Source organism: Felis catus, chromosome E3 (genome assembly GCF_018350175.1).
Source record: "Felis catus isolate Fca126 chromosome E3, F.catus_Fca126_mat1.0, whole genome shotgun sequence".
NCBI lineage: Eukaryota > Metazoa > Chordata > Mammalia > Carnivora > Felidae > Felis > Felis catus.
The window spans coordinates 16294756-16319337 of NC_058383.1; the positions used below are offsets into that span (position 1 = coordinate 16294756).

Below are 24582 nucleotides of genomic sequence, written 5' to 3' on the forward strand. Positions count from 1 at the left end.
CAAAAGTAATAAACATTAAAAAACAAACAAAAAAAAATCTCAAATTAGTTTCAAATATATACCACCAAAAATAAATATTCACTTAATGCAGTCTTCTGTTTTAAGATATCAAAAGGTATTTTCCTCCCCAAATAAGGGTTCTAAGATAAATTCAAGATTCCTTTGAATGGAAAAAAAAAAAAAAAAAAGATACACCTTCTAAAAAAGTGAGCTTACAAAACCATGCAGGGGATTACTAGGTACACTTCCTGTAAGAGGAAAGTATGTTCAATGAAAAGGAAATTTCAAACATGACCTTACACTCATGAAAAATTTTAACAAGGCCTTTACTTCATTTACTTTTAGCTATTCCATAAATACCAGAAGAGAAATTGGACAGTTTGTAATGAAATTTAGAAAAATTTCTTTTTCTGTAAAGCAAACTTATAAATCTTTCCCTTTGTCTCCTTCCAATCGTCCTTCACTGTGCTAAAGAGCTATTCAGTTCTTCCAGATTTTTGGTTAAGCGGGTAGTTTCCAAGCTGACTGGGCTTTCCAGGTAGGTAGTTCCTGCACAGGGTTTTCCGGTCACTGGATCTATGACTTGTCCAACTTTGAAAACGATCTCGGCCAGTTCATGTTTCACATGCTTTGTTCGTGGGACAGGTAGAGCTTTGAGAAGCACGATATCCCCAACTGTGCACTGCTGAAGAGCATCATGAGCAAAGTAGGTTTTTCGTTTATTAAAATACTGTTGAGAGAAGCAGGAACAAATCGGTAGTTCCCATCTGTGATCTGACAACGCAGCATAGAATATAAAAAGTAATGCACAGAAAACAAGCTGGGACTTGGGAAAAAAAGATAATACACTCAGGAGGCTTCCAATACAAAAATTAACTGCTTAACTTCTAGAAAATAGCAATGACTTTCCCAGAGTGGATCATGTGCCTGAGCTCTCCAGCCTATTACCTTCAGTATCTTTGTCTATTAATCATCATCCTTCTCTATACTACTTAAACTCTTCCTTCCTAGTGGAGCCTTCTCTCCAGCCTTATGAACATGCTACTCTCACTACTAGCTGTGTGATTTGGCACAAGTCACTGAATCACTCCAGGCTTAGTTTTTTTCACAACCTAAAATGAGGCTCCACTATCTGCATCTCTAAAGTTATCCAGATAATTAAATGTTCTAAATATACACACCACACTTAGCTCCATGCCTGGCTCGAAGTACTGCAAACAAGCCACAGATGCTCATAACAACCTTGCTGCAGAAGGTGCTCTCATTTTACAAATGAGAAAACAGGCTCTGGAGTTAGGTAATGTGCACAGCTAGGAAACAACAGTCAATATTCACGCTAAGGTCTCCTGACTCAGGCCAATGATCAGGCTGTCGTCACTCTTCAGCTTGTTCCTGTGTTGTTGTTAATAAAAGACAACTTTATTCTTCTCCTTAACTCATCTGGCCTCCCCTTCCCTTAACCTTGTCACCTCTGCTCCTGTGTTTTTGATCCTAGATAACAAAGAACATTTCTACCTACCTGTGTGCCCAGTCTTGAATGCAGAACTGTCCTTGGCACTTTCCTCTCCCTCCCTTGCACATCTGACAAATCAAGGACTCTGGCCCTTCTTTCCAAAATCTACTTTTCCCACTGCATTGCAATTGCTTCAAGGACTGTTCAGGTTCTTATCATTTCCATTCTAGACTTTTGCAATAGCCTTCTTACCTATTTCCTTACCTCCTGTCCTCATCTCTATCTTTATGTTTCCAACTGTGTCTTTCCTTTGCTTATAGGATGAAATCCAAAAATACTACATAAAAGGCCTTTCTCAGCCCAGCTCCCACTGTTCTTGTATTCACTCAACAACAGTCAATGCCTACTTAGGATCAAGCTCTGGGCTCAAACATGCCAAACTACTTGTTGTTCCTGTACAATGTTATGCCCTTTAATGGCTAAAAGAACTTCCGTACACCACTTACCATGGCCAAAATGACTCCCCCAAATGTGGTCCTTTGGATAAAAGCCTTTCTGAGATTCAGCTCAAATGTCTTTGAGGATGCTCTCTTTCAGCAATGTGGAAAGAAAGAATCAGCTGTCCTGCTTTCTGCTCCCAGTACTTTGCACACAGAAGTACTGTATCAGTTATCAGACTGAGTTGAAATTAACTGTATGTGTCCTCAGAATTTGAGAATGAACCACGATTAATTCACTTTGTTATACCCACAGATCAGCAGACGCTCAGTGCATCTGTACTGATAGGGAATGGTGTCTCTGTTCAGAACCTGTAACATGTTGGTGATTTATCAATGCCTTCTGAAAACAGGGATATTCCTCACCTTTAATAAGTAGGGATCCAAAACAAGCCTGGTCACCCTCACTTTAGCTGTTTTTTGCATTGCTGTCCCAATCACCTTCCCCACGATCCATTTGGCATGGACGGATGAACGAACTACTGACATTATGTGGCTTTGATCACCTGAAAAACAAATTTCAAAGTTTAACATTCTGGTTGTTATGACTCACCAAAGGAATTTTGTTACTAGAACTGCTGAAGGTCAGAAACAGTTTTTGTTGACCTTCTGGAATCACCACTTTAGAGATACTTACACGTTTCACTATTTACTTAACCCAACCTCCCATCTTTATACTATTTACAAAGCTGTCATTTTAACCTAAGTCGCCGTGTCCCCCTGTACAAAACGGGAATAACAACAGGGTCTGCTCACAGGAGTGCTTTGAAAGTTTAACCTGTAAGGCGCTAAATGGCGCGAATAAACGTGGGCTCTTACTGGCGTCCCTTTCTTTCCTTCCGCTGGCTTGCGTCTCCCCAGAGGCTCACAGTCTGGCCACACGAGCGCACAAGGCCTTGGCGGAGCGGCCGGGGTGTCCTCCCCACTTAAGGAGACCTTGCCTTGGGGCTGCCTTCTTGATCAGTTAATGCCGAGTCCAACCCGCCTGGGGTAGGCTGGGGGTGATTGATCCTCCCTCCCCGCACAACCCTACGGTCAGGCAACTTCCCTTGCTTCCAGGCTCTAACCCGACGACACCTTGCGACCCGGGATTCACCCTCCGCAGCAGCAGCTCCCATACCTCGACCTCCTCCTGGGTTTACTTTCACAACGCGTGTCCTACTGCGGGCCGGTCGGAACGTGATGACGTCAGTCCCTTGCAAGTCGCTCCGCCTCGGACCGCTCCTCTCATTGGCCGCGTGTCCCCTTAGCCTTAGGCGGGCGTAAGGGCAGGGCTCCGCCCACTCCCCCTTAAAGAGAACCGTAGACCCGGGTCATCCGGGGAGACGTGCATCTTTTTTTCTTTTAATTTTTTTTTTAACGTTTATTTATTTTTGAGACAGAGAGAGACAGAGCATGAACGGGGGAGGGGCAGAGAGAGAGGGAGACACAGAATCGGAAGCAGGCTCCAGGCTCTGAGCCATCAGCCCAGAGCCCCACGCGGGGCTCCAACTCGCAGACCGCGAGATCGTGACCTGAGCTGAAGTCGGACGCTTAACCGACTGAGCCACCCAGGTGCCCCTAGACGTACATCTTCTTTCTCCACGCTGTGGGCGGCTGGAACGTGGAGTATTCCGGCCTTTCATTTAACTATTCTGTTCGGTTTCCTCTTTTTAAGCTGAGCTCCCAGACTTGGACAAGGCCTTCCAAATCAGAGGAACCTCATTCATTCATCAAACACTGAAACATTAGACACTAAGTGCATTCTACCCCCACAGCTGCTTTTAAGATAAACTTCGGCAGGTTTTTGTGCCTAATATGATTTTAGGTGTTATTTTTCAATATCTGTGAGACGGAGAGAAGTCCAGTATCAGCACATATTTATGTGCGACAATTATGAAGGAGTTAGATGGGCCACGAGCAGACTGCTTGATAACGCCTTCTCAGATAAAAAGAGGACTGAGAATGTATTAGGAAGTTAAGAGAAATAGAAAACAATAAGCTACTGGCACAGACAATTTGAAGACCAAAATATGGGTGTGGTCAATTGTCTTTGACCATTGAAACATCTTAGCAACTGGTGAGAGAAGACTGGGAAAATAAGAATTCACCCATACATTAGTTTGTCCAACACTCATTTCTTTCTTAGCAAATAGTTATAGAACACTTCTAAGACTCTGTGCTAGGCAAAAAGATGAATCGAAGAAGACTCCCACTCTCTAAAAGCCCACAAAACCGTGAGTAAAACAACCAGAGGTAATGGGAACCTTGAGAAAAGAGTGTGTAACTTTGCAGAGAGAGGAGACTTGATCAATACGTAGCCCCTGGCCAGGGTCTATAGCTTGAGAATAGAGGGACATGGGATGTGGGGAGGACATTTGAGGCAGAAAGGAGAGCATGTGCAGGGGTGCTGAGGTTTGAGAGACAGTACGCGAAGGAGTCTGATGCTACCAGGATATAGGGTTAGGAAAATAAAGGCAGGGATTGAAGTTGCTCAGGGATAGGCCTCTATCTAGGAAGCATTTCTTGTTTAGGGCCTCCCTTTTTCTTCTAAGTGATAAGAAGCCTTTGAAAGATGTGAATACTTTAGCTAGCTTTCAACATCATTGTGGTAGGAGTGTGGAAGGCAGAATAGAGGTTGGAGACATTGGAGGTTGGATGCTTTTTCAGGGGATGGTGAAAACCTAAATTGGAGCAGTGGGAATGGAAGACAGAAGATGGGTTGGAGATGTGATTGGGAAATTAGTCATGTGAGGCAAGGGGACAGAGAGGAGGTGTGTGTGTGTGAGTATGGCATAGACAACAGAAATTTATTTTCTCATAGTTCTTTATTAATTAATTTTTAATTTATTAATTTATTTTTATTTAAATTTATTAATTTATTTTCTCTAAAAGTCTAAGATTGAGGAGCTGTCAGGGTCAATTTCTGGTAAGAGCTCTTCTCCTGGCTTGCAGATGATCACATTCTTGCTATGTCCTCACATAGCCTTTCCTCTGTGTATGTGTGCACAGCGAGAGAGAGTGTATTCTTTTTCTTCTACAAGAACACTAATCTCATTGGATTGGGGCCCCACCCTTTTATGACCTCATTTAATCTTAAATACCTCCTAAAGGTCTTGCCTTCAAATACCATCACATTGGGAGTTAGGGCTTCAACATACATACATGGTGGGGGGCACAATTCAGAACATAATAAAATCAAAGAAGCAAAATAAAAGCCTTTCAGTCTTTTTAAAAAATTTTATTTATTTATTTTTAGAGAGAGAAGAGAGCAAGCAGGACAGGGGCAAAGAGAGGGAGACAGAGAATCCCAAGCAGGCTCCACACTATCACGGCAGAGCCTGGCGTAGGGCTCGAACTTACGAACTGTGAGTTCATGACCTGAGCCAAAACCAAGAGTCGTACACCCAACCAACTGAGCCACTCAGGCACCCCAACCCTTGTAGTCTTAAATTCGATTTGGAAATATTGTATGAAGTCATGATTTATTTTTCTCAAAAAAAGTCTTTCTTAGAGAGCCTACAAACCTAGGAGCAGTCAGTGCCAAGCACATTCCCTGAAAGAAACCAAGGATCCTTGAAAAATGACTGACTTCACATCTGGAGCAGAACTGTATGAGTTAAACTTGGGACATGTTGTGTCAGAAATCAAGGAAACTATTAAAGATGAATTAGGTCAGGTCAAAAGCCAACCTGAAGGAGTATTCACTGAACTAACATGAGATTATGTGAGGCTAAAAAGAATTATAAATGCAATGGATTGAGAATCATAAGACATATAAAAATCTGTGAGTTCATAATGGTACTTAAAAATAAATACTCTGGTTGCTTTTGGAGAGTCCTAGGGCACCAAGTCAATAATTCGAAAAACACAAGAAATCAATATATCATGAAATATGATTTCAGATTTCAGTGCATTTCAGAATGACCTAATAATTGATACATAAGGAATGACAGAATTGGAAAACATTTTTTGCAACAACTAATGGATAATGAATAATATCAACAATGTTAACAAAATCATTGAAAGATTAATGTGGAACTTTGTAATAAAAAGAGAAGGCTAATACTACCTGAACCATCAATTAATTTTATCATCAGTAAAAATGAGTCAATTAGACATTATACATCTTTTGATGTAAAAGGAAATAAAGCATATAGCACTGATTATGAAATATAATGTGTAAAAAGTAATCTGAATCTAATCAGTTTTGTAGATCTAACCACCCATTTTACAGTGAATACAACAGATAGAGGAACGAGTTAAACAACACCAGGAGGAAGTAACTGTTGTCAGTAGATGGGTTTATGGCATATTAGATAAAGCCGAAGAGAGACTTAGTAAACTGCAAGGGAAACCAGAAGAAATTATTTAGAATGTAGAAATTATTTAGAATGTAGAGGAAAATGTGGACAGTAGATCAAGAAGTTCTCACATTTGTCTATTAAGAGTTCCAAAAGGAGAGAACCCAGAAAAGAGAATGGCTTTTTTCTGAACTAAAACAATGGAAGTCAGTGGCCACATTAGTAAGCCTGGCTCTACCCCTGCTCATTCAAACAACCTCCTGGCCACTTTTCAGCGCTGGATAATGCCCTGAGATAAGTATGTATTTGTAACATGACTACATCAGGAAACATATGTAATAGAATATAGTAGAAATCGCTTATGAGACTTGGACTGGAGAAAGCTAGTATGAATTCAGGATGTCCCCAAGATTACCGTGGGGTTCAGGAAATCATTAGAGGCACTTCTAGATGACTAACTCTTATCAGGTAGGACATTCTTTTTTTTTAATTTTTAAAAATCTGTATTTATTTTTGAGAGAGAGAGAGAGAGAGAGACAGCGTGTGAGCAGGGGAGGAGCAGAGAGAGAGGGAGACACAGAATCCGAAGCAGGCTCCAGGCTCTGAGCTGTCAGCACAGAGCCTGACGTGGAGCTCAAACTCACGAACTGTGAACTGAAGTCAAACACTCAACTGACTGCGCCACCCAGGCACCCCACAGGAAGGACATTCTAAGGACTTATAAGATTATCTCCCAGGAGCCAAGCCAAAGGGCCAAACCTTTCTTTGGGTAAGATTAATCCTTTATTAAACACCTTGGTATATCAAATACCCCTTTATGGGTGGTATGTAAGGGCTTTTGTAGCCTCCAAGAGTGTGTATAACCTCTACAGAACTCCAAAAATGAAAAAAAATCATAAGCTTCTAGATCTTAATGCCTAGACTCAGAAGTCCAGAACATCACTTCTTTTGCATTTCTATTGGATAAAGTAAGTCAGAAACCAATCGAGATTCAATAGGGCTACACAAAAGCACAAATATCAGGAGATGTGGTCCACTGGGGCCATCTATGCAGACTGCTTACCATGATCCTTTTTTTTTTTTTAATTTAATTCCAGTATAGTTAACATTAAAGCATTTCTTATGGTGGGTTAAGTGTGAGTTTTGTTTGTAGTCTTTTCCTTCATGTCATACTCTTTTATATAACAAGGTTTGTAAAAAAAAAACAAAACAAAGCCAAACAAAACAGCAACAACAAAACAAAAGACCCCCACAAGGTTTGTGTCTAGACTACACTGTCATTTAAGTTCATTCTAATTATGCTCCATGTCATGCATGAGAGTTTTCCTGTGGATCCAGGCAACTTGATTCCAGAATCTGTCATGGTTTTCTTGGGACTCTGGATGAATCATCACATTCTAGAATTCTCCAGGTATGGATTATCCCTGGTGAGTCTTTACATTATCATACCATGAGATGTCTCTTCATGATCAGTTTTGAGCTTTGGTGTTTTTTCCTTTGGATTCAGGCCTCATCTCTAGACGAACAGTTCTTTGGGGAAAAAATAAAAGTGACAAATTTTACAAAAAAAAATATGTAGTTCTCCCACACACACCCTGACAAGGCCCAGTCATGACCCTGAAACCCAGAGAAACAATGTAAGAGAGGGAAGAATCATTGAGCAGAGGACAAAAGTGATTGTAAATGATGTTGCCTTTTTGTTGTCCAAGGTGAACAGAGAGAGGATACCTAACCAGAGTATTGGATGGACAAAAGGTTGATAAGGCAACTAAAAGGTTGATAAGGAAACACCCATTGTTTCCCTCTGTACACGTTCGGGTGAATGCGTGCACACCCACACTTTCCTTCAGTCTTCTCTACTCAAATTTGGATGTTTCATCCTGGCCATCATGAATATCTTTGCAAAACATCCAGTTTTCCAGAAACACTGAGTGGGCCATGGTAGATGCTCATGAGGCAAGGGAACAGGGTTGGGGCATTGTATTTCCATGGTCTTTGAGTATCAGAGGACTAGATTTTGAAAGGACAGATCAGGTTCTGGAGTCTGGATCATTTCTGATTCTAGGGATTCTTTAAAAACACTTTTTAATGTTTTATTTATTTTTGAGAGAGAGGAGGGGGAATACAGAGAGGGAGACACAGAATCTGAAAAATAGACACAGAATCTGAAGAATTCAAACTCATGAATAGTGACATGATGACCTGAGCCAAAGTTGGATGCTTAACCAACTGAGCCACCCAGGTGCCCCCTAGGGATTTTTAATCTGAAGTTGTTGTAAGAAGGTTTTAGGTGGCTTCTGAAGTCTACCAAATTATATATTCAAAATTTGGTGTGTATCTACAGGTCTTTGTGTGGAGATAGCCTATAGCTTTTATCAGATTCTCAAAGAGGACTGTGATCCTGCTCCTCCCAAATTAAGAAATTATTTCCTTAGCCATAAGAGACTCTTAAAAACTGAGAATAAACTGAGGGTTGTGGGGGGTGGGAGGGAGGGGAAATTGGGTGATGGGCATTGATGAGGGCACCTGTTGGGATGAGCACTGGGTATTGTATGGAAACCAATTTGACAATAAATTTCATATTTAAAAAAAAGAAATTATTGCCTTATACCCAGATCACTACAACAGCGTTTTAATTAGTGATGTAACAGCTTCAGGCTCTTGATTTAAATATATCCAAAACACTACCATCCTGTTAATCTTCCCATTTTGTAATAGTTCTGTAGCTTCAGCTCTACTTTCACTCTCACCTCAAGAGTTAGTATTCCTGCTTTACATCCAACTACAATTAATTTTTATACAGACACCGGTAATCAGGAAGATTCATGCCCAGGAAAATGAAATCTAGCTATTGGGGTTGAGAATAGATTCTCTTCTATATTTTGATTGCTATAATTATCATCTTATTAAATCATAGTTACAAAGCCATATAACATGGGGTAACTTAGTTAATTTCTCTGTCTTCAGGCTTTTCATCTGAAAAATATGGATTATTTCACTTGCCTAAATCTGTAAAGTGCCCAGCATAATATCTGACACAGATTATATGCTCAACAAATGTTAATTACCTTGTATTTTATACATCACTTGAATGTTTCCCAGTAGACATTTAAGAAATCCTCATTAAATGAGTATATAGCAACAGATAATGTTTATAGGATACTTACTATGCACTAGGCATTATGATACCTTTCTTCATATTATCTAATCTAGAATTTTATTAGGCAGTTGCTACTGTTGTTCTCATTTTACAGATGAGGAAACCAATGCAGAGAGAGGTTAAATAACTTGCTCTAGGTCTCATAACCAACAAATGGAAGGAATGAAACTTGATCTTAGACAGTCTGACTACAGAGGGGTATAGCCCCTTCCTACCACTATCACAGAAGAAGGCAATCTCCCTCATCTTCCCCCTAGCAGTTTTAATAAGTCAGATGTTTACATGCTTATTTTGTGGCCAGAAGTGTAGATAGGAGTTAAAGACACAGGTCTTTTCCCCGTAAGGTTAAAGTCCAAGTATGAAAAAAACAATAAAAAAGCAATATAAGTAGTAGTCAAAACTCATTATGGTGAGGGGTAGACTCTAAAGGGAATGGAAATTCAGGGAAAGCAAAGATCAAAAAATGATGAGTGCTCTGATAAGCACTTGTGAAAAAGTAGTTTTATGAGCAGAAGTTTGAAGAAACATTAATGATCTAATACTCCCTGCATGTCCCCTCCCCTTTGAGCACTAAGCATATAACTACAGCTCCAAACAGCAAAAAGTGGAGCTCTTTTTGCCTATTGGTCCTGTTCCCATGATACCTAAATAAACTTACTAAGTTGCACCCTCTGAAGTCTCAAGAATTCTTTCTTGGCCGTCGTACTTCATGACCCCACAACAATCACATTTGGTTAGACAAGGATGGAAGATTGGAGGGAACTGATTGAAAAAAAAAGAGGTAGTATCATTAAAGTTTGAATTTAGACCAAAAATTAAGGTATAGGGCACACTCAAGCAAGTGAATTTAAAAAGAGAGACAGTAGTGGAGACAGTATAAGATGTTTGAAATTTCAGAAAGGGGAGTTAGCTTTCATTGAAAGTGGTGAAAACTTTACATGCATTATTTGATATAAACACAACCTTTCAGGGTACCCTATTTCCCTACAGCTATGAACTTAAATTCCTGTCTTTTACAGTCTTAAAACCTCTGTTGCTAATAGCACCAATGACATACCCAGAGTGTTTTTTGAAAATTCAAATAAAATCATTTCACATCATCAGAAGTACAATGAAGAGCAATGATTTTTTTTCCAATCCTTATTGGTAGGAAAACTTGGGTTTTTTTTTTTTCACCCCTGTTGGGAGGAAAATTTGGGTTGTGAATATTAACTGATAATAGACTAACGAGAAAAGACAAGGCTTATTTACACATGCATGAGGGAGCATTCAGATGAAGAGACACTAGAAATAGGAATTTATATACCAACTTAAGAGGGGAAGAAGAGGAGGGAGAAAGGGTCTCTGGGAAAACAAATGGGAGTTTTTGGAAAGGTAGGTGGACTTTTATGAGAACAAATGGAAACTATAATAATATGATTTTGATAATATTTATGATATGTCTGTTTATGTAATTTCTCATCCTGGTGCCAGTGGCTGCATAGTCTCCTTCCTGTCTGGAGTCTCCCCTGAGGGGATTTATGGCTTCTGTCTCAGAAGCCTCTGCCATTAGTTAGATAAGGGAAGTTCTGAAAAGTCTTCCTCCACCTTCTCTCATCTGCCCTATCTTAAATGTCTTCAATTTAAAGTAATCTTTATACCATTTTGATGGATCCCAATTGGTCCCATCACCCCTTAGTGTCGTTTCTGTCTTCTGGGGTAAAAACATCTTGACTTGCCTTTGTAAAATCATTACTCTTCCTGTGTCTGCAGTCTTGGTGAGTCTGTCAATCAAAGTGCTCTGTCTTCCTTTAGCATATGACCCATGTAGGACCAATCAGATTCTTGTAGGAATATTGGGGGTTCTGATTGGAAGATGGGAAGTGGCTGGAGCAATTGCATCTTGAGGGAGGTGCTCTGAAGAGACTATTTGACTAGAATCTATGTCTGCTATTTGCACCTACAGATATTAACCTATAAGGAAATTGGAACTGGGATTTGATGTTACACGTGACCTTAAAATGTAGGTAGGGCTGAATAGGGGTAGGTTGGAGGGCAAGGAAAATGGGCTAGGAACTTGGCAATATTCATTGTGCCCAGCCAAAAGTTGATAAATTGCCCCATGTAGCATCTTGGGTCTCAGACTCTGTCCTGGGACTGGAGTTTTAAGAAACTTAATAGAAAAGTTAGAATGTTGGCATCTGATTGTCTACAAGAAGGAGTTTTTTAGTAAGTTCTTGTAAGAAACAGACAAGCTTTGGTTAAAGCTAGCCCATATGAAAAAGCAGAAAGAGAATATTCAGCTTGGCCAAGAGAGACCAGAAATCCAAGATGGTTAAATTAGCTAATCTGTACCTTCAATTTTGAAAAGCCAATCTCTTTGCTCTAGCAAAATTTTGGGAGAGTACATGGAGGAAGCCTGGAGGCAAAATAGGAGAGGTAAGATATTGGGACCTAGGAGAAAAGCCTCATTCCCAGCTCCTCTTATGCACCTATACCTATGTGTTACTGGCTAGACAGAGGTCATAACTAAATAATTCCTTGAAATTTCCATAGGCAAGGGACAGATTGGTGATGCCTTGTCTCTGAGACTTTGCTTTCTATTGCTCTGAGACAGGCCAAGGTGGAGTCTGAGGTAAGGAGCCTATTGCTACAAATCATTAACACCCAGGCTAAGTTCTAGATTCAAGGGCCATAAACCAACAGCTTCTTGGGCTTTGCTTATTAGGGCATGCTGTTGCATGAATAAAAATGGAAAGACTACTATAAGACTACTATAAAGACTACTATATATTTTTAAGAGTTGTACAGTCAGGGGAACTGTAAACAAAGGGAATTTTTCCCAACACACTTCTCAGATGTGACCGTCAGTCTGTTTGGGCTGCAATAACAAAATACCATAGACTGGTATTTATCTATTACTCACACTTTGGAGACTGGGAAATCCAAAATCAATTTGCTGACAAGATTCAGGCACCTGTCTGGTGAGGGCTCACTTCCTGATTCATAGCATGTTATTGTTGTGTTCTCTTACGGTATAGAAAGAGCCGAGGGAGCTTTCTTAGGTTTATAAATTGAAACCCATTCTGAGGGCTCTGTATTCATGACCTAATTACTTCTCCAAAACCCCACCTTCTAATACCATCACCTTGGGTATTAGGATTCAACATATGAATTTGTAGGAGACACAAACATTCAGACCATACTATTGACCATGAGGGTAATGCATGAGAAAGATATGAGAGAGAGGGACAGAGAGAGAGGGAGAGAGAGAGAAAGCAAGAGAGAGAGAGAGAGAGAGAGAGAGAGAGAGAGAGAGAGAGAATATGAGAATGAATGGTGTGTATATGATATGTATACTGAATGGCTGACCAAGAACCTCATCAAACATGGGGAGATATTACTCATTTCCAGAAGCATCTAATTCATGTCTTACACCACAGATAACTGCATGGTGCTTTCCATTTTTCTTCTATTTTTCCAAATGACACTTCCTAATGTTTCCCTCTTTTTAAACCAGTGTCCATTGGGTGTTTTGGAAAATTTTTTAAAACTTGAGATATAATTGACATATAATATTGTGTAAGTTTTAGGTATACAAGGTGTTGATTTGATACACATGTATTACATGTATTACATGTATTACATGTGTTCTCCATTGTAGCTTTAGCTAACACCTCTATCATGTCACATAATTACCATTTCTTTCTTGTGGTGAGAACAGTTAAGATCTAGTCTCTTACCACCTCACGCCAGTCAGAGTGGCCAAAATGAACAAATCAGGAGACTATAGATGCTGGCGAGGATGTGGAGAAATGGGAACCCTCTTGCACCGTTGGTGGGAATGCAAACTGGCGCAGCCACTCTGCAAAACAGTGTGGAGGTTCCTCAAAATATTAAAAATAGACTTACCCTATGACCCAGCAGTAACACTGCTAGGAATTTACCCAAGGGATACAGGAGTACTGATGCATAGGGGCACTTGTACCCCAATGTTCATAGCAGCACTCTCAACAATAGCCAAATTATGGAAAGAGCCTAAATGTGCATCAACTGATGAATGGATAAAGAAATTGTGGTTTGTATACACAATGGAGTACTACGTGGCAATGAGAAAGAATGAAATATGGCCCTTTGTAGCAACGTGGATGGAACCGGAGAGTGTTATGCTAAGTGAAATAAGCCATACAGAGAAAGACAGATACCATATGTTTTCACTCTTATGTGGATCCTGAGAAACTTATCAGAAACCCATGGGGGAGGGGAAGAAAAAAAAAGAGGTTAGAGTGGGAGAGAGCCGAAGCATAAGAGACTCTTAAAAACAGAACAAACTGAGGGTTGATGGGGGGTGGGAGGGAGGGGAGGGTTGGTGATGGGTATTGAGGAGGGCACCTTTTGGGATGAGCACTGGGTGTTGTATGGAAACCAATTTGACAATAAATTTCATATATTGAAAAAAAGATCTAGTCTCTTACCAACTTTGAATTTTATAAAAAATTTTTTTAAATGTTTATCTATTTTTGAGAGAGGGAGAGACAGAGTGTGAGCAGGCGAGGGGAAGAGAGAGAGGGAGACACAGAATCTGAAGCAGTCTCCAGGCTCTGAGCTGTCGGCACAGAGCCCGACGCGGGGCTCGTGGACTGTGAGATCATGACCTGAGCCGGAGCCGGATGCCCAACTGACTGAGCCACCCAGGTGCCCCGCTCTTATTTCTCAAGGTTGCTTTGGCTATTTGTGATCTTAGCAGTTCCATACAAATTTTGTGGGTTTTTTCCTATTTCTGTGAAGAGTACCATTGGAATTTTGATGAGGATTTTTTTCTTTCTTTCTTTCTTTCTTTCTTTCTTTCTTTCTTTCTTTCTTTCTTTCTCTTTCTGCTTTTTTCTTTCTTTCTTTTTTTCTTCTTTCTTTCTCTTTCTTTCTTTCTTTCTTTCTTTCTTTCTTTCTTTCTTTCTTTCTTTCTTTCTTTCTTTCTTTCTCTTTCAATAGGCTCCACATCCAATGTGGAGCTTTACCCTGAGATCAAGAGTCACATGCTCTACTGATCAAGTGCCCCAATGAGGATTGCTTTGAATCTACAGATGACTTTGGGCAGTATGAACATATTTTCATTATTAGTTCTTCTGGCCCATGAACACAATATCTTTCCATTTGTTTGTGTCTTCTTCAATTTCTTTCATCAAAGTCTTGTAGTCATTGCACAGATCTTTCACTTCCTTTGTTAAATTCCTAAGTATTTTATTGTTTTTGATGCTATTGTGAATAGGATATTTTTCTTTATTTCATTGTTAGTGTATAGAAACCTAACTGATTACTGTATTTTGAATTTATATCCTGCAATTTTACTGAGTTTGTTGAGTAATTACAAAGTTTTTTGGTAGAGTTTTTCGAATTTTCTATATGTAAAATCATCTGTACATAATGACGATTTTACTTCCATTCCAATTTAGATGGCTTTTATTTCCTTATCTTGTTTGATTCCCTTAGCCAGGATTCCCTTTGCTTCTGGAAATGAGTATTAGGTAAATAAGAGTGATGAGAATAGGCACCTTTGTCTTTCTCCTGATCTTAGAGGAAAAGCTTTCAACCCTTCCTTCATCATTGAGTATGATTTAGTTGTGGGTTGTCAGGTGGCCTTTATTATGTTGAATTATGCTTCTTCTATACCCAATATATTGAAGGTTTTTTTTTTCTAATCATGAGAGGTTGTTTTCATCAAATGCTTTCTCTGCAGCTATTGAGAGGATCATATGATTTTTATTTCTCATTATATTAATGTGTATCACCTTTATTGATTTGTGTATGTTGAACCATACTTGCATCCCGGGGATAAATCCCACTTGATCATGGTGTATGATCTTTTTAATGTGTTGTCAAATTCAGTTTGCTAAGATTTTGTTGAGAATTTTTGCATCTGTGTTCTACAGGGATATTGGTCTGCAGTTTTTTTTTTCTTGTAGTGTCATACAATGGGTTTGGGAGTATCCCTCCTCTTTTGTTTTTTGGAGGAGTTTGAGAAGGATAGGTATTATTTTTTAAACATTTTCTAGAATTCACCAGTGAAGCCACGTGGTCCTGGGATTTTTCTCTGTTGGAGAGTTTTGATTACTGATTCAATCTCCTTACTCATTATTGGTCTCCAGATTTTCTGTTTCTTCATGATTCAGTATTGATAGATTGTATGTTTCTAGGAACTTACCCATTTCTTCTAGGATTCAAGTTTATTGGCATAAAATTTTTCATACTTTCTTATGATCCTATGCATTTCTGTGGTATCAGTTGTAATGTATGCTCTTTCATTTTGATTTTACTTATTTGAACTTCTCTCTTTTTCTTAGTCTAGCTAAAAGCAGGTCAGTTTTGCTTATATATATTAAAAAAAATACTTATTACTCTCATTGATCATTTCTTTTGTTTTCTCTGGTCTTTTTTCTCATTTACTTCTGCTGATCTTTTTTAAAATTTATTTATTTATTTATTTATTTATTCATTTATTTATTCATTTATTTAATACTAACCTCTACACCCAACATGGAGCTCAAACTTGATCCTGAGATTGAGTTGCATACTCCTCCCAACTGAGCCAGCCAGGCACTCCTCCATGCTGATCTTTTAAATTTCCTTTGTTCTTCTATTTCTAGTTTTCTGCATATAAAAAGAATTATTCACCATGATCAAGTGGGATTCATTCCTGGGCTGCAGGGCTGGTTCAACATTCTCAATCAATCAGTGTGACATCACATTAATAAAAGAAAAGATAAGAACCATATGATCCTGTCAATCGATGCAGAAAAAGCATTTGACAAAATTCAGCCTCCTTTCTTAATAAAAACTTTTGAGCTTTAAAAAAATATGTAAGTAACAAGAACATGCAGAGTAAAAAAATGAGTGTCAATGTACTATCACTTCCAATAGTCAATGTGCTAATGCTTATGGAGTCAAAGAATGCTTCCTGAGATTTGATTCCTGAGATTCTTCATACTTCCTAACGTGTGAGCTGGACCTGAAACACAAAAGAGCAAGAAAGCAGTTGAGAAGATGGCATTAGTAAGTCCTTACATACTAATAATTACTATAAATGTAAATGGATTGAATTCTCCAAAGGACAAAAATGCTAGATGGATTAAAAAAACAACAACAAAAAAAACAAAACAAAAGGGGCGCCTGGGTGGCGCAGTCGGTTAAGCGTCCGACTTCAGCCAGGTCACGAACTCGCGGTCCGGGAGTTCGAGCCCCGCATCAGGCTCTGGGCTGATGGCTCAGAGCCTGGAGCCTGTTTCTGATTCTGTGTCTCCCTCTCTCTCTGCCCCTCCCCCGTTCATGCTCTGTCTCTCTCTGTCCCAAAAATAAATAAACGTTGAAAAAAAAATTAAAAAAAAAAACAACAAAAAAAACCCAAAAAACAGGACCCAAATATATTCAACCCTCAAAAGACTCATTTCACCTTAAGGACACACATAAGCCCAAGTGAAGGGACAGAAAAAGATATTCCATGCAAGTAGAAACCAAAAGAAAGTGGGGAAAGCTATGTTTGTATCAGAAAAAAAATAGACTTTAAGCCAAAATGGTAACAAAGGCACATTATTATATAATGATAAAGAGGTCATTTCATCAAGAAAGTATAATAATTGTAAACATATATGCACCCAATATTGGACACCTAAATACAGTAAACAAATACTAACAGATCTGAAAGAGATATAGACAATTATACAATCATAGTATGGGACTTCAACATCCCATTTTTGGCAATGGATAGATCATCCAGACAGAAAATTAACAAAGAAATGTTGGACTTGAATGATACATATATTAGACCAAATGGACCTAAGAGAGACCTATGCAGTATTCTATCCAAGAGCAGCAAAATACATATTCTTCTCAAGTGCTCATGAAACATTCAAAAAGATAGATCATACAATAGGCCACAAAACAAATCTTAGCAAATTTAAGAAGATTGAGATTATACCACGTATTTTTTCCAAGCAAATAATATAAAACTAAAAATCAAGAATAAGAGGAAAGCATGTTTTATAAGCATGTAAAAACTAAAACTTCACTCCTGAACAAACAGTAAGTCAAAGAAAAATCAAAAGAGAAATTTTAAAAATCTTGAAACAAATGAAAATGGAAACAATACACCAAAATTTATGGTATTCAGTGAAAGCAGTTCTTAGGAGAAAGTTTATAGCAAGAAATACGTATAGTAAGAAAATTTAGAAATCTCAAACAAGCCAAATTTACATCTCAGAAAGCTAGAAATAGAAGAGCAAACAAAGGAAATTTAAAAGATCAGCGTGGAGGAGTGCCTGGCTGGCTCAGTTGGGAGGAGTATGCAACTCAATCTCAGGATCAAGTTTGAGCTCCATGTTGGGTGTAGAGATTAGTATTAAATAAATGAATAAATAAATAAATACATAATTTTATTATTTTTTAATATGAAATTTATTGTCAAATTGGTTTCCATACAACACCCAGTGTTCATCCCAACAGGTGCCCTCCTCAATACCCATCACCCACCCCCCCTTCCCTCCCACCCCCCATAAACCCTCTGTTCTCAGTTTTTAGGAGTCTCTTATGCTTTGGATCCCTCCCCCTCTAACCTTTTTTTTCCTTCTCCTCCCCCATGGTCTTCTGTTAAGTTTCTCAGGATACACATAGGAGTGAAAACATATGGAATCTGTCCTTCTCTGTACGACTTATTTCACTTAGCATAACACTCTCCAGTTCCATCCATGATGCTACAAAAGGCATCATTTCATTCTTTCTCGTGGCCACGTAGTATTCCATTGTGTATATAAACCATAATTTCTTTACCTATTCATCAGTTGATGCACATTTAGGCTCTTTCCATAATTTGGCTATTGTTGAGAGTGCTGCTATAAACATTGGGGTACAAGTGACCCTATGTATCAGTACTCCTGTATCCCTTGGGTAAATTCCTAGCAGTGTTACTGCTGGGTCATAGGGTAAGTCTATTTTTAATATTTTGAGGAACCTCTACACTGTTTTGCAGAGTGGCTGCGCCAGTTTGCATTCCCACCAACGGTGCAAGAGGGTTCCCATTTCTCCACATCCTCGCCAGCATCTATAGTCTCCTGATTTGTTCATTTTGGCCACTCTGACTGGCGTGAGGTGATATCTGAGTGTGGTTTTGATTTGTATTTCCCTGATGAGGAGCGACGTTGAGCATCTTTTCATGTGCCTGTTGGTCATCTGGATGTCTTCTTTAGAGAAGTGTCTATTCATATTTTCTGCCCATTTCTTCACTGGGTTATTTGTTTTTAGGGTGTGGAGTTTGGTGAGTTCTTTATAGATTTTGGATACTAGCCCTTTGTCCAATATGTCATTTGCAAATATCTTTTCCCATTCTGTTGGTTGCCTTTTAGTTTTGTTGATTGTTTTCTTTGCTGTGCAGAAGCTTTTTATCTTCATGAGGTCCCAATAGTTCATTTTTTCTTTTAATTCCTTTGCCTTTGGGGATGTGTCAAGTGAGAAATTGCTACGGCTGAGGTCACAGAGGTCTTTTCCTGCTTTCTCTTCCAGGGTTCTGATGGTTTCCTGTCTCACATTCAGGTCCTTTATCCACTTTGAGTTTGCTTTTGTGAATGGTGTAAGAAAGTGGTCTAGTTTCATTCTTCTGCATCTTGCTGTCCAGTTCTCCCAGCACCATTTGTTAAAGAGACTGTCTTTTTCCATCGGATGTTCTTTCCTGCTTTGTCAAAGATTAGTTGGCCATACTTTTGTGGGTCTAGTTCTGGGGTTTCTATTCTATTCCATTGGTCTATGTGTCTGTTTTTGTGCCAATACCATGGTGTCTTGATGATCACAGCTTTGCAGTAGAGGCTAAAGTCTGGGATTGTGATGCCTCCCTTTTGTGGTTCCATATGAATTTTAGGATTGCTGTCTTGAAGCTAGAACAAGCAATCCTAAAATTCGGATGGAACCACAAAAGGCCCCGAATAGCCAAAGTAATTTTGAAGAAGCAGACCAAAGCGGGAGGCAACACAATCCCAGATTTTAGCCTGAGGACACCTTCAGATTGAAAGTGAGGGGATGGAGAACCATCTATCATGTTAATGAATGTCAAAAGAAAGATGGAGTAGCCATACTTATATCACACAAACTAGATTTTATTTTTTTTATTTTTTTATTTTTTTTTCAACGTTTATTTTTGGGACAGAGAGAGACAGAGCATGAACGGGGGAGGGGCAGAGAGAGAGGGAGACACAGAATCGGAAACAGGCTCCAGGCTCTGAGCCATCAGCCCAGAGCCTGACGCAGGGCTCGAACTCCCGGACCGCGAGATCGTGACCTGGCTGAAGTCGGAGGCTTAACCGACTGCGCCACCCAGGCGCCCCAAACTAGATTTTAAACTAAAGGCTATAACAGGAAACGAAGAAGGACATTAGATTATAACTACGGGGTCTATCCATCAAGAAGAACTAACAATTATAAATGTTTATGTGCTGAATTTGGAAGCACCAAATATATAACCACAGCTAATCACAAACATAAGCAATCTTATCAGTAAAAATGTGGTAATTGCAGTGGAATTTAATACTCCACTTACAACAATGGACAGATCATCTAGACAGAAAATCAATGGCCCTGAATGATACACTGGGCTATACGGACGTGACAGATATATTCAGAACTTTTCATCCTAAAGCAGCATAATACACATTCTTCTCGAGTGCACATCGAACATTCTCCAGAATAGGTCACATACTGGGATACAAATCAGCCCTCATCATGTACAAAAATATTGAGATCATACCATGCACACTTTCAGATCACAATGCTATGAAACTTGAAATCAACTACAGGAAAAAATCTGGAAAACCTCCAAATGAATGTAGGCTAAAGAATGAATGGGTCAATCAGGCAATTAAAGAATAAATTAAAAAATATATGGAAAAAAATGAAAATGAACGCATGACAATCCAAACCCTTTGGGATGCAGCAAAGGCAGTCTTAAGAAGAATTGCAATCCAGGCCTATCTCAAGAAACAAAAAATCCCAAATACAAAATCTGAAAGCACACCTAAAGAAACTAGAAGCAGAACAACAAAGAAACCCCATGGCCAGCAGAAGAAGGGATATAATAAAGATCAGAGCAGAAAAAAACAATATAGAATCCAAAAAAACCCCAAACAGTAGAACAGATCAATGAAACTAAGAATTGTTTTTTTTTGAAAAAGTAAACAAAATTGATAAACCCTTAGCCAGACTTCTCAAAAAGAAAAAAGACCCAAATAGATAAAATCATAAATGAAAATGGATTTATTACAACCAATCCCTTAGATATACAAGAATTTAACAGAGAATACTATGAAAAATTATATGCCAACAATTTGAACAACTGGAAGAAATGTACAAATTCCTAGACACCCACACACTACCAAAACTCAAAAAGGAAAGAAATAGAAATTTGAACAGACGCATAACTAATGACGAAATTGAATCAGTTATCAAAAATCTCCCAACAAATAAATGTCCTGGGCCAGATGGCTTCCCAGGGGAATTCTTCCAGACATTTAAAGCAGAGTTAATACCTATCCTTGTCAAGCTGTTCCAAAAAATAGAAAGGTAAGGAAAAATTTCAGATGCATTCTATGAAGCCAGCATTACCTTGATTCCCAAACAAGACAGAAACCCCAGAAAAAAAGGAGAATTACAGGCCAATGTCTCTGATGAAAATGGATGCAAAAATCCTCAACAAGGTACTAGCACATTGAATTCAACAACATATAAAAAGAATTATTGACCATGATCAAGTGGGATTCATTCCTGGGATGCAGGGCTGGTTCAATATTCGCAACACAATCAATGTGATACATCACATTAATAAAAGAAAGGATGAACCATATTATCTTGTCAATAGATGGAGAAAAAGCATTTGACAAAACACAACATTGTTTCTTAATAAAAGTTCTCAAGAAAATCAGGATAGAAGGAACATCCTTAAATCATAAAAGCCATTTATGAATAGCTCATAGCTAATAACATCCTCAATGGGGAAAAACTGAGAGCTTTCCCCCTGAGATCAGGAACATGACAGGGATGTTCACTCTCACCACTGTTGTTTAATATACTGTCGGAAGTTCTCATATCAGCAATCAGACAACAAAATGAAATAAAGGGCATCCAAATTGGCAAAGAAGTCAAACTTTCACTTTTTGCAGTCGACATAATACTCCACATGAAAAACCTGAAAGACTCCACTGGAAGACTGCTAGAACTGACACATGAATTCAGCAGTCACAGGGTACAAAATCAATGTACAGAAATCGTTTGTATTTCTATATACCAATAATGAAGCAACAGAAAGAGATATCAAGGAATCGATCCCATTTACAATTGCACCAAAACCCATAAAATACCTAGGAATAAACCTAAGCGAAACTGTAAAAGATCAATAGGCTGAAAACTATAGAAAACTTATGAAGGAACTTGAAGAAGACACAAAGAAATGGAAAAACATTCCATGCTCATGGATTTGAAGAATAAATATTGTTAAAATGCCAATACTACCCAAAGCTATCTACCCATTCAATGCATTTCCAATCAAAATTTCACCGGCATTCTTCCCAAAGCTAGAACAAACAATCCTAAAACTTATATGGAACCACAAAAGACCCCGAATACCCAAAGTAATATTGAAGAAGAAAACCAAAGTGGGAGGCATCACAATCCCAGACTTTAGCCTCTACTACAAAGCTGTAATCATCAAGACAGTATAGTATTGGCACAAAAACAGACACATAGACCAATGGAATAGAATAGAGACCCCAGAATTGGACCCACAAATATATGACCAATTAATCTTTGACAAAGCAGAAAAGAGTATCCAGTGGGAAAAAGACAGTCTATTTAGCAAATGGTCCTGGGAGAACTGGATAGCAACATGCAGAAGAATGAAACCGGACCACTTTCTTACACCATACACAAAAATAAATTCAAAATGAATGAAAGTTCAAAATGTGAGACAGGAAACTATCAAAACCCTAGAGGAGAAAGCAGGCAACAACCTCTCGACCTCAGCCACAGCAATTTCTTGCTCGACACATCTCCAAAAGCAAGGGAATTAAAAGCAAAAATGAACAATTGGGACCTCATGAAGACAAAAAGCTTCTGCACTGCAAAGGAAACAATCAATAAAACTAAAAGCAACCAATGGAATGGGAAAAGATATTTGCAAATGACATATCAGATAAGGGGTTAGTATCCAAAATCTATAAAGAACTTACCAAACTCAACACTGAAAAACAAATAATCCAGTGAGGAAGTGGGCAGAAGACATGAATAGACACTTTTCTAAAGAAAACATCCAGATGGCCAACACACACATGAAAAGATGCTCAACGTCACTCCTCATCTGGGAAATACAAATCAAAACCACACTGAGATACCACCTCACACCAGTCAAAGTTGCTAAAATGAACAACTTAGCAAACTACAGATGCTGGCGAGGATGTGGAGAAATGGAGATCCTTTCGCACAGTTGGTGGGAAGGCAAACTGGTGCAGCTGCTCTGGAAAACAGTGTGGAGGTTCCTCAAAAAATTAAAAATAGATCTATCCTATGACACAGCAATAGCACTACTAGGAATTTACCCAATTGATACAGGATGCTGATTCATAGGGGCACATGTACCCCAATGTTTATAGCAGTACTTTCAACAATAGCCAAATTATGGAAAGAGCCTAAATGTTCATCAACTGATGAATGGATAAAGAAGATATGGTTTATATACACAATGGAATACTACTTGACAATGAGAAGGAATGAAATCATGCCATTTGCAGCAACATGGAAGGAACTGCAAGGTATTATGCTGAGTGAAATAAGTCAGAGAAAGTCAGATATCATATGTTTTCACTCATATTCGGATCTTGAGGAACTTAACAGAAGATCATGGGGGAAGGGAAGGGGAAAAAATAGTTACAAACAGAGGGAGGGAAGCACACCATAAGAGAGACTCTTAAATATGGAGAACAAACTGAGGGTGGACGGGGAAGGTGAGGGAGAGGGGGAAATGGGTGATGCGCATTGAGGAGGTCACTTGTTGGGATGAGCACTGGGTGTTGTATGTAACTGATGAACTATGGAAATCTACCCCAAATCCCAAAAGCACACTTTACATACTGTATGTTAGACAATTTAACAAATTATATTAAAAGAAAAAGAAAGATGGGGTGTCTTCAAGGGTATGAAGGTGAAAATCTGGCTTTGGAAACCTACCTTTAAACAGAAATAGTAATGTATCCTATATGTAAATATATTCTAAATAGTGACAATTTGTATGGAAGTATGAATGAATATGGGAAAGCCCACCTTTTTGTGTGTACCTATTTTATATTTGCACACATATATATATACACACACATACATAATGTATATATACACATATATAATATATAGTTATTTAAATATAGTTGACACAGAATGTACATTAGTTTCAGATATAAAACATAGTTATTTGACAACTCTATAGCTTATGCTATGCTCACCACAATTGTAGCTGCCATCTGTCACCATACAAGGCTATTACAATATTATTGACTATATTCCCTATGCTGTACATTTCATCCCTATGACTTATTCATTTCAAAACTGGAAGTCCGTACCCGTGTGCCCCTTGACCCCTTTTAGCCTGTCCCCTCACTCTGCTGCCCCCTGCCAACCGCCAGTTTGCTTTCTGTATTTATGGGTCTGTTTCTACTTTTTTTGTTTTTGTTCCTTTGTTTTGTTTTTCCAGATTCCACATGTAACTAAAGTCATATGGTGATTGTCTTTGTCTGACTTATTTCACTTAACATAATATCCTCTAGGTCTGTCTGTGTTCTTGCAAATGGCAAGGTCACATTCTTTTTTATGGCTGAGTAATATTCCATTGTGTGTGTGTGTGTGTGTGTGTGTGTGTGTGTGTGTGTCACATCCTTATTATCCATTCATCTATTCATGGACGCTTCCATAGCTTGACTATTGTAAATAATACCACAGTAAACATATGGGTGCATATATCTCTTTGAATTAGTGTTTCTGTTTTCTTTGGGTAAATATCTAGTAATGGAATTACTGGATCATATAGTATTTCTATATTTAACTTTCAGAGGAAATCCCATTCTGTTCTCCATAGTGGCTGAATCAATTTAAATTCCCCAAAACAATGTAAGAGGGTTCCTTTTTCTCCACTTCACCAAC

The 24582-nt window shown here is 38.7% G+C and overlaps 1 protein-coding gene and 1 long non-coding RNA gene across 5 annotated transcripts; both read right to left on the reverse strand.

The window, feature by feature from the left end:
• Positions 1-307: 307 nt before the first annotated feature.
• Positions 308-3211, reverse strand: MRPS17 (mitochondrial ribosomal protein S17). Of its 4 annotated transcripts, none has more exons than XM_006942097.3 (3): positions 3071-3211; positions 2317-2456; positions 308-730 (listed from the first exon to the last, which is right to left on the reverse strand). In XM_006942097.3, the coding sequence occupies exons 2-3, from the start codon at positions 2437-2439 to the stop codon at positions 461-463; spliced, it is 393 nt and encodes a 130-aa protein (XP_006942159.1). In that variant the 5' UTR covers positions 2440-2456; positions 3071-3211; the 3' UTR covers positions 308-460. The 4 variants fall into 4 exon arrangements, with proteins under 4 accessions (XP_006942159.1, XP_006942161.2, XP_006942160.1 ...); XM_006942099.4 differs by having other exon boundaries at positions 2999-3119; XM_006942098.3 differs by having other exon boundaries at positions 2770-3102.
• Positions 3212-7285: 4074 nt separating this feature from the next.
• On the reverse strand, positions 7286-16058 carry LOC109495196. Its single transcript, XR_006591236.1, has 3 exons — positions 15891-16058; positions 10052-10155; positions 7286-7763 (listed from the first exon to the last, which is right to left on the reverse strand). It is a non-coding gene; the product is annotated as an uncharacterized LOC109495196 (long non-coding RNA).
• Between the last annotated feature and the right edge of the window lie 8524 nt (positions 16059-24582).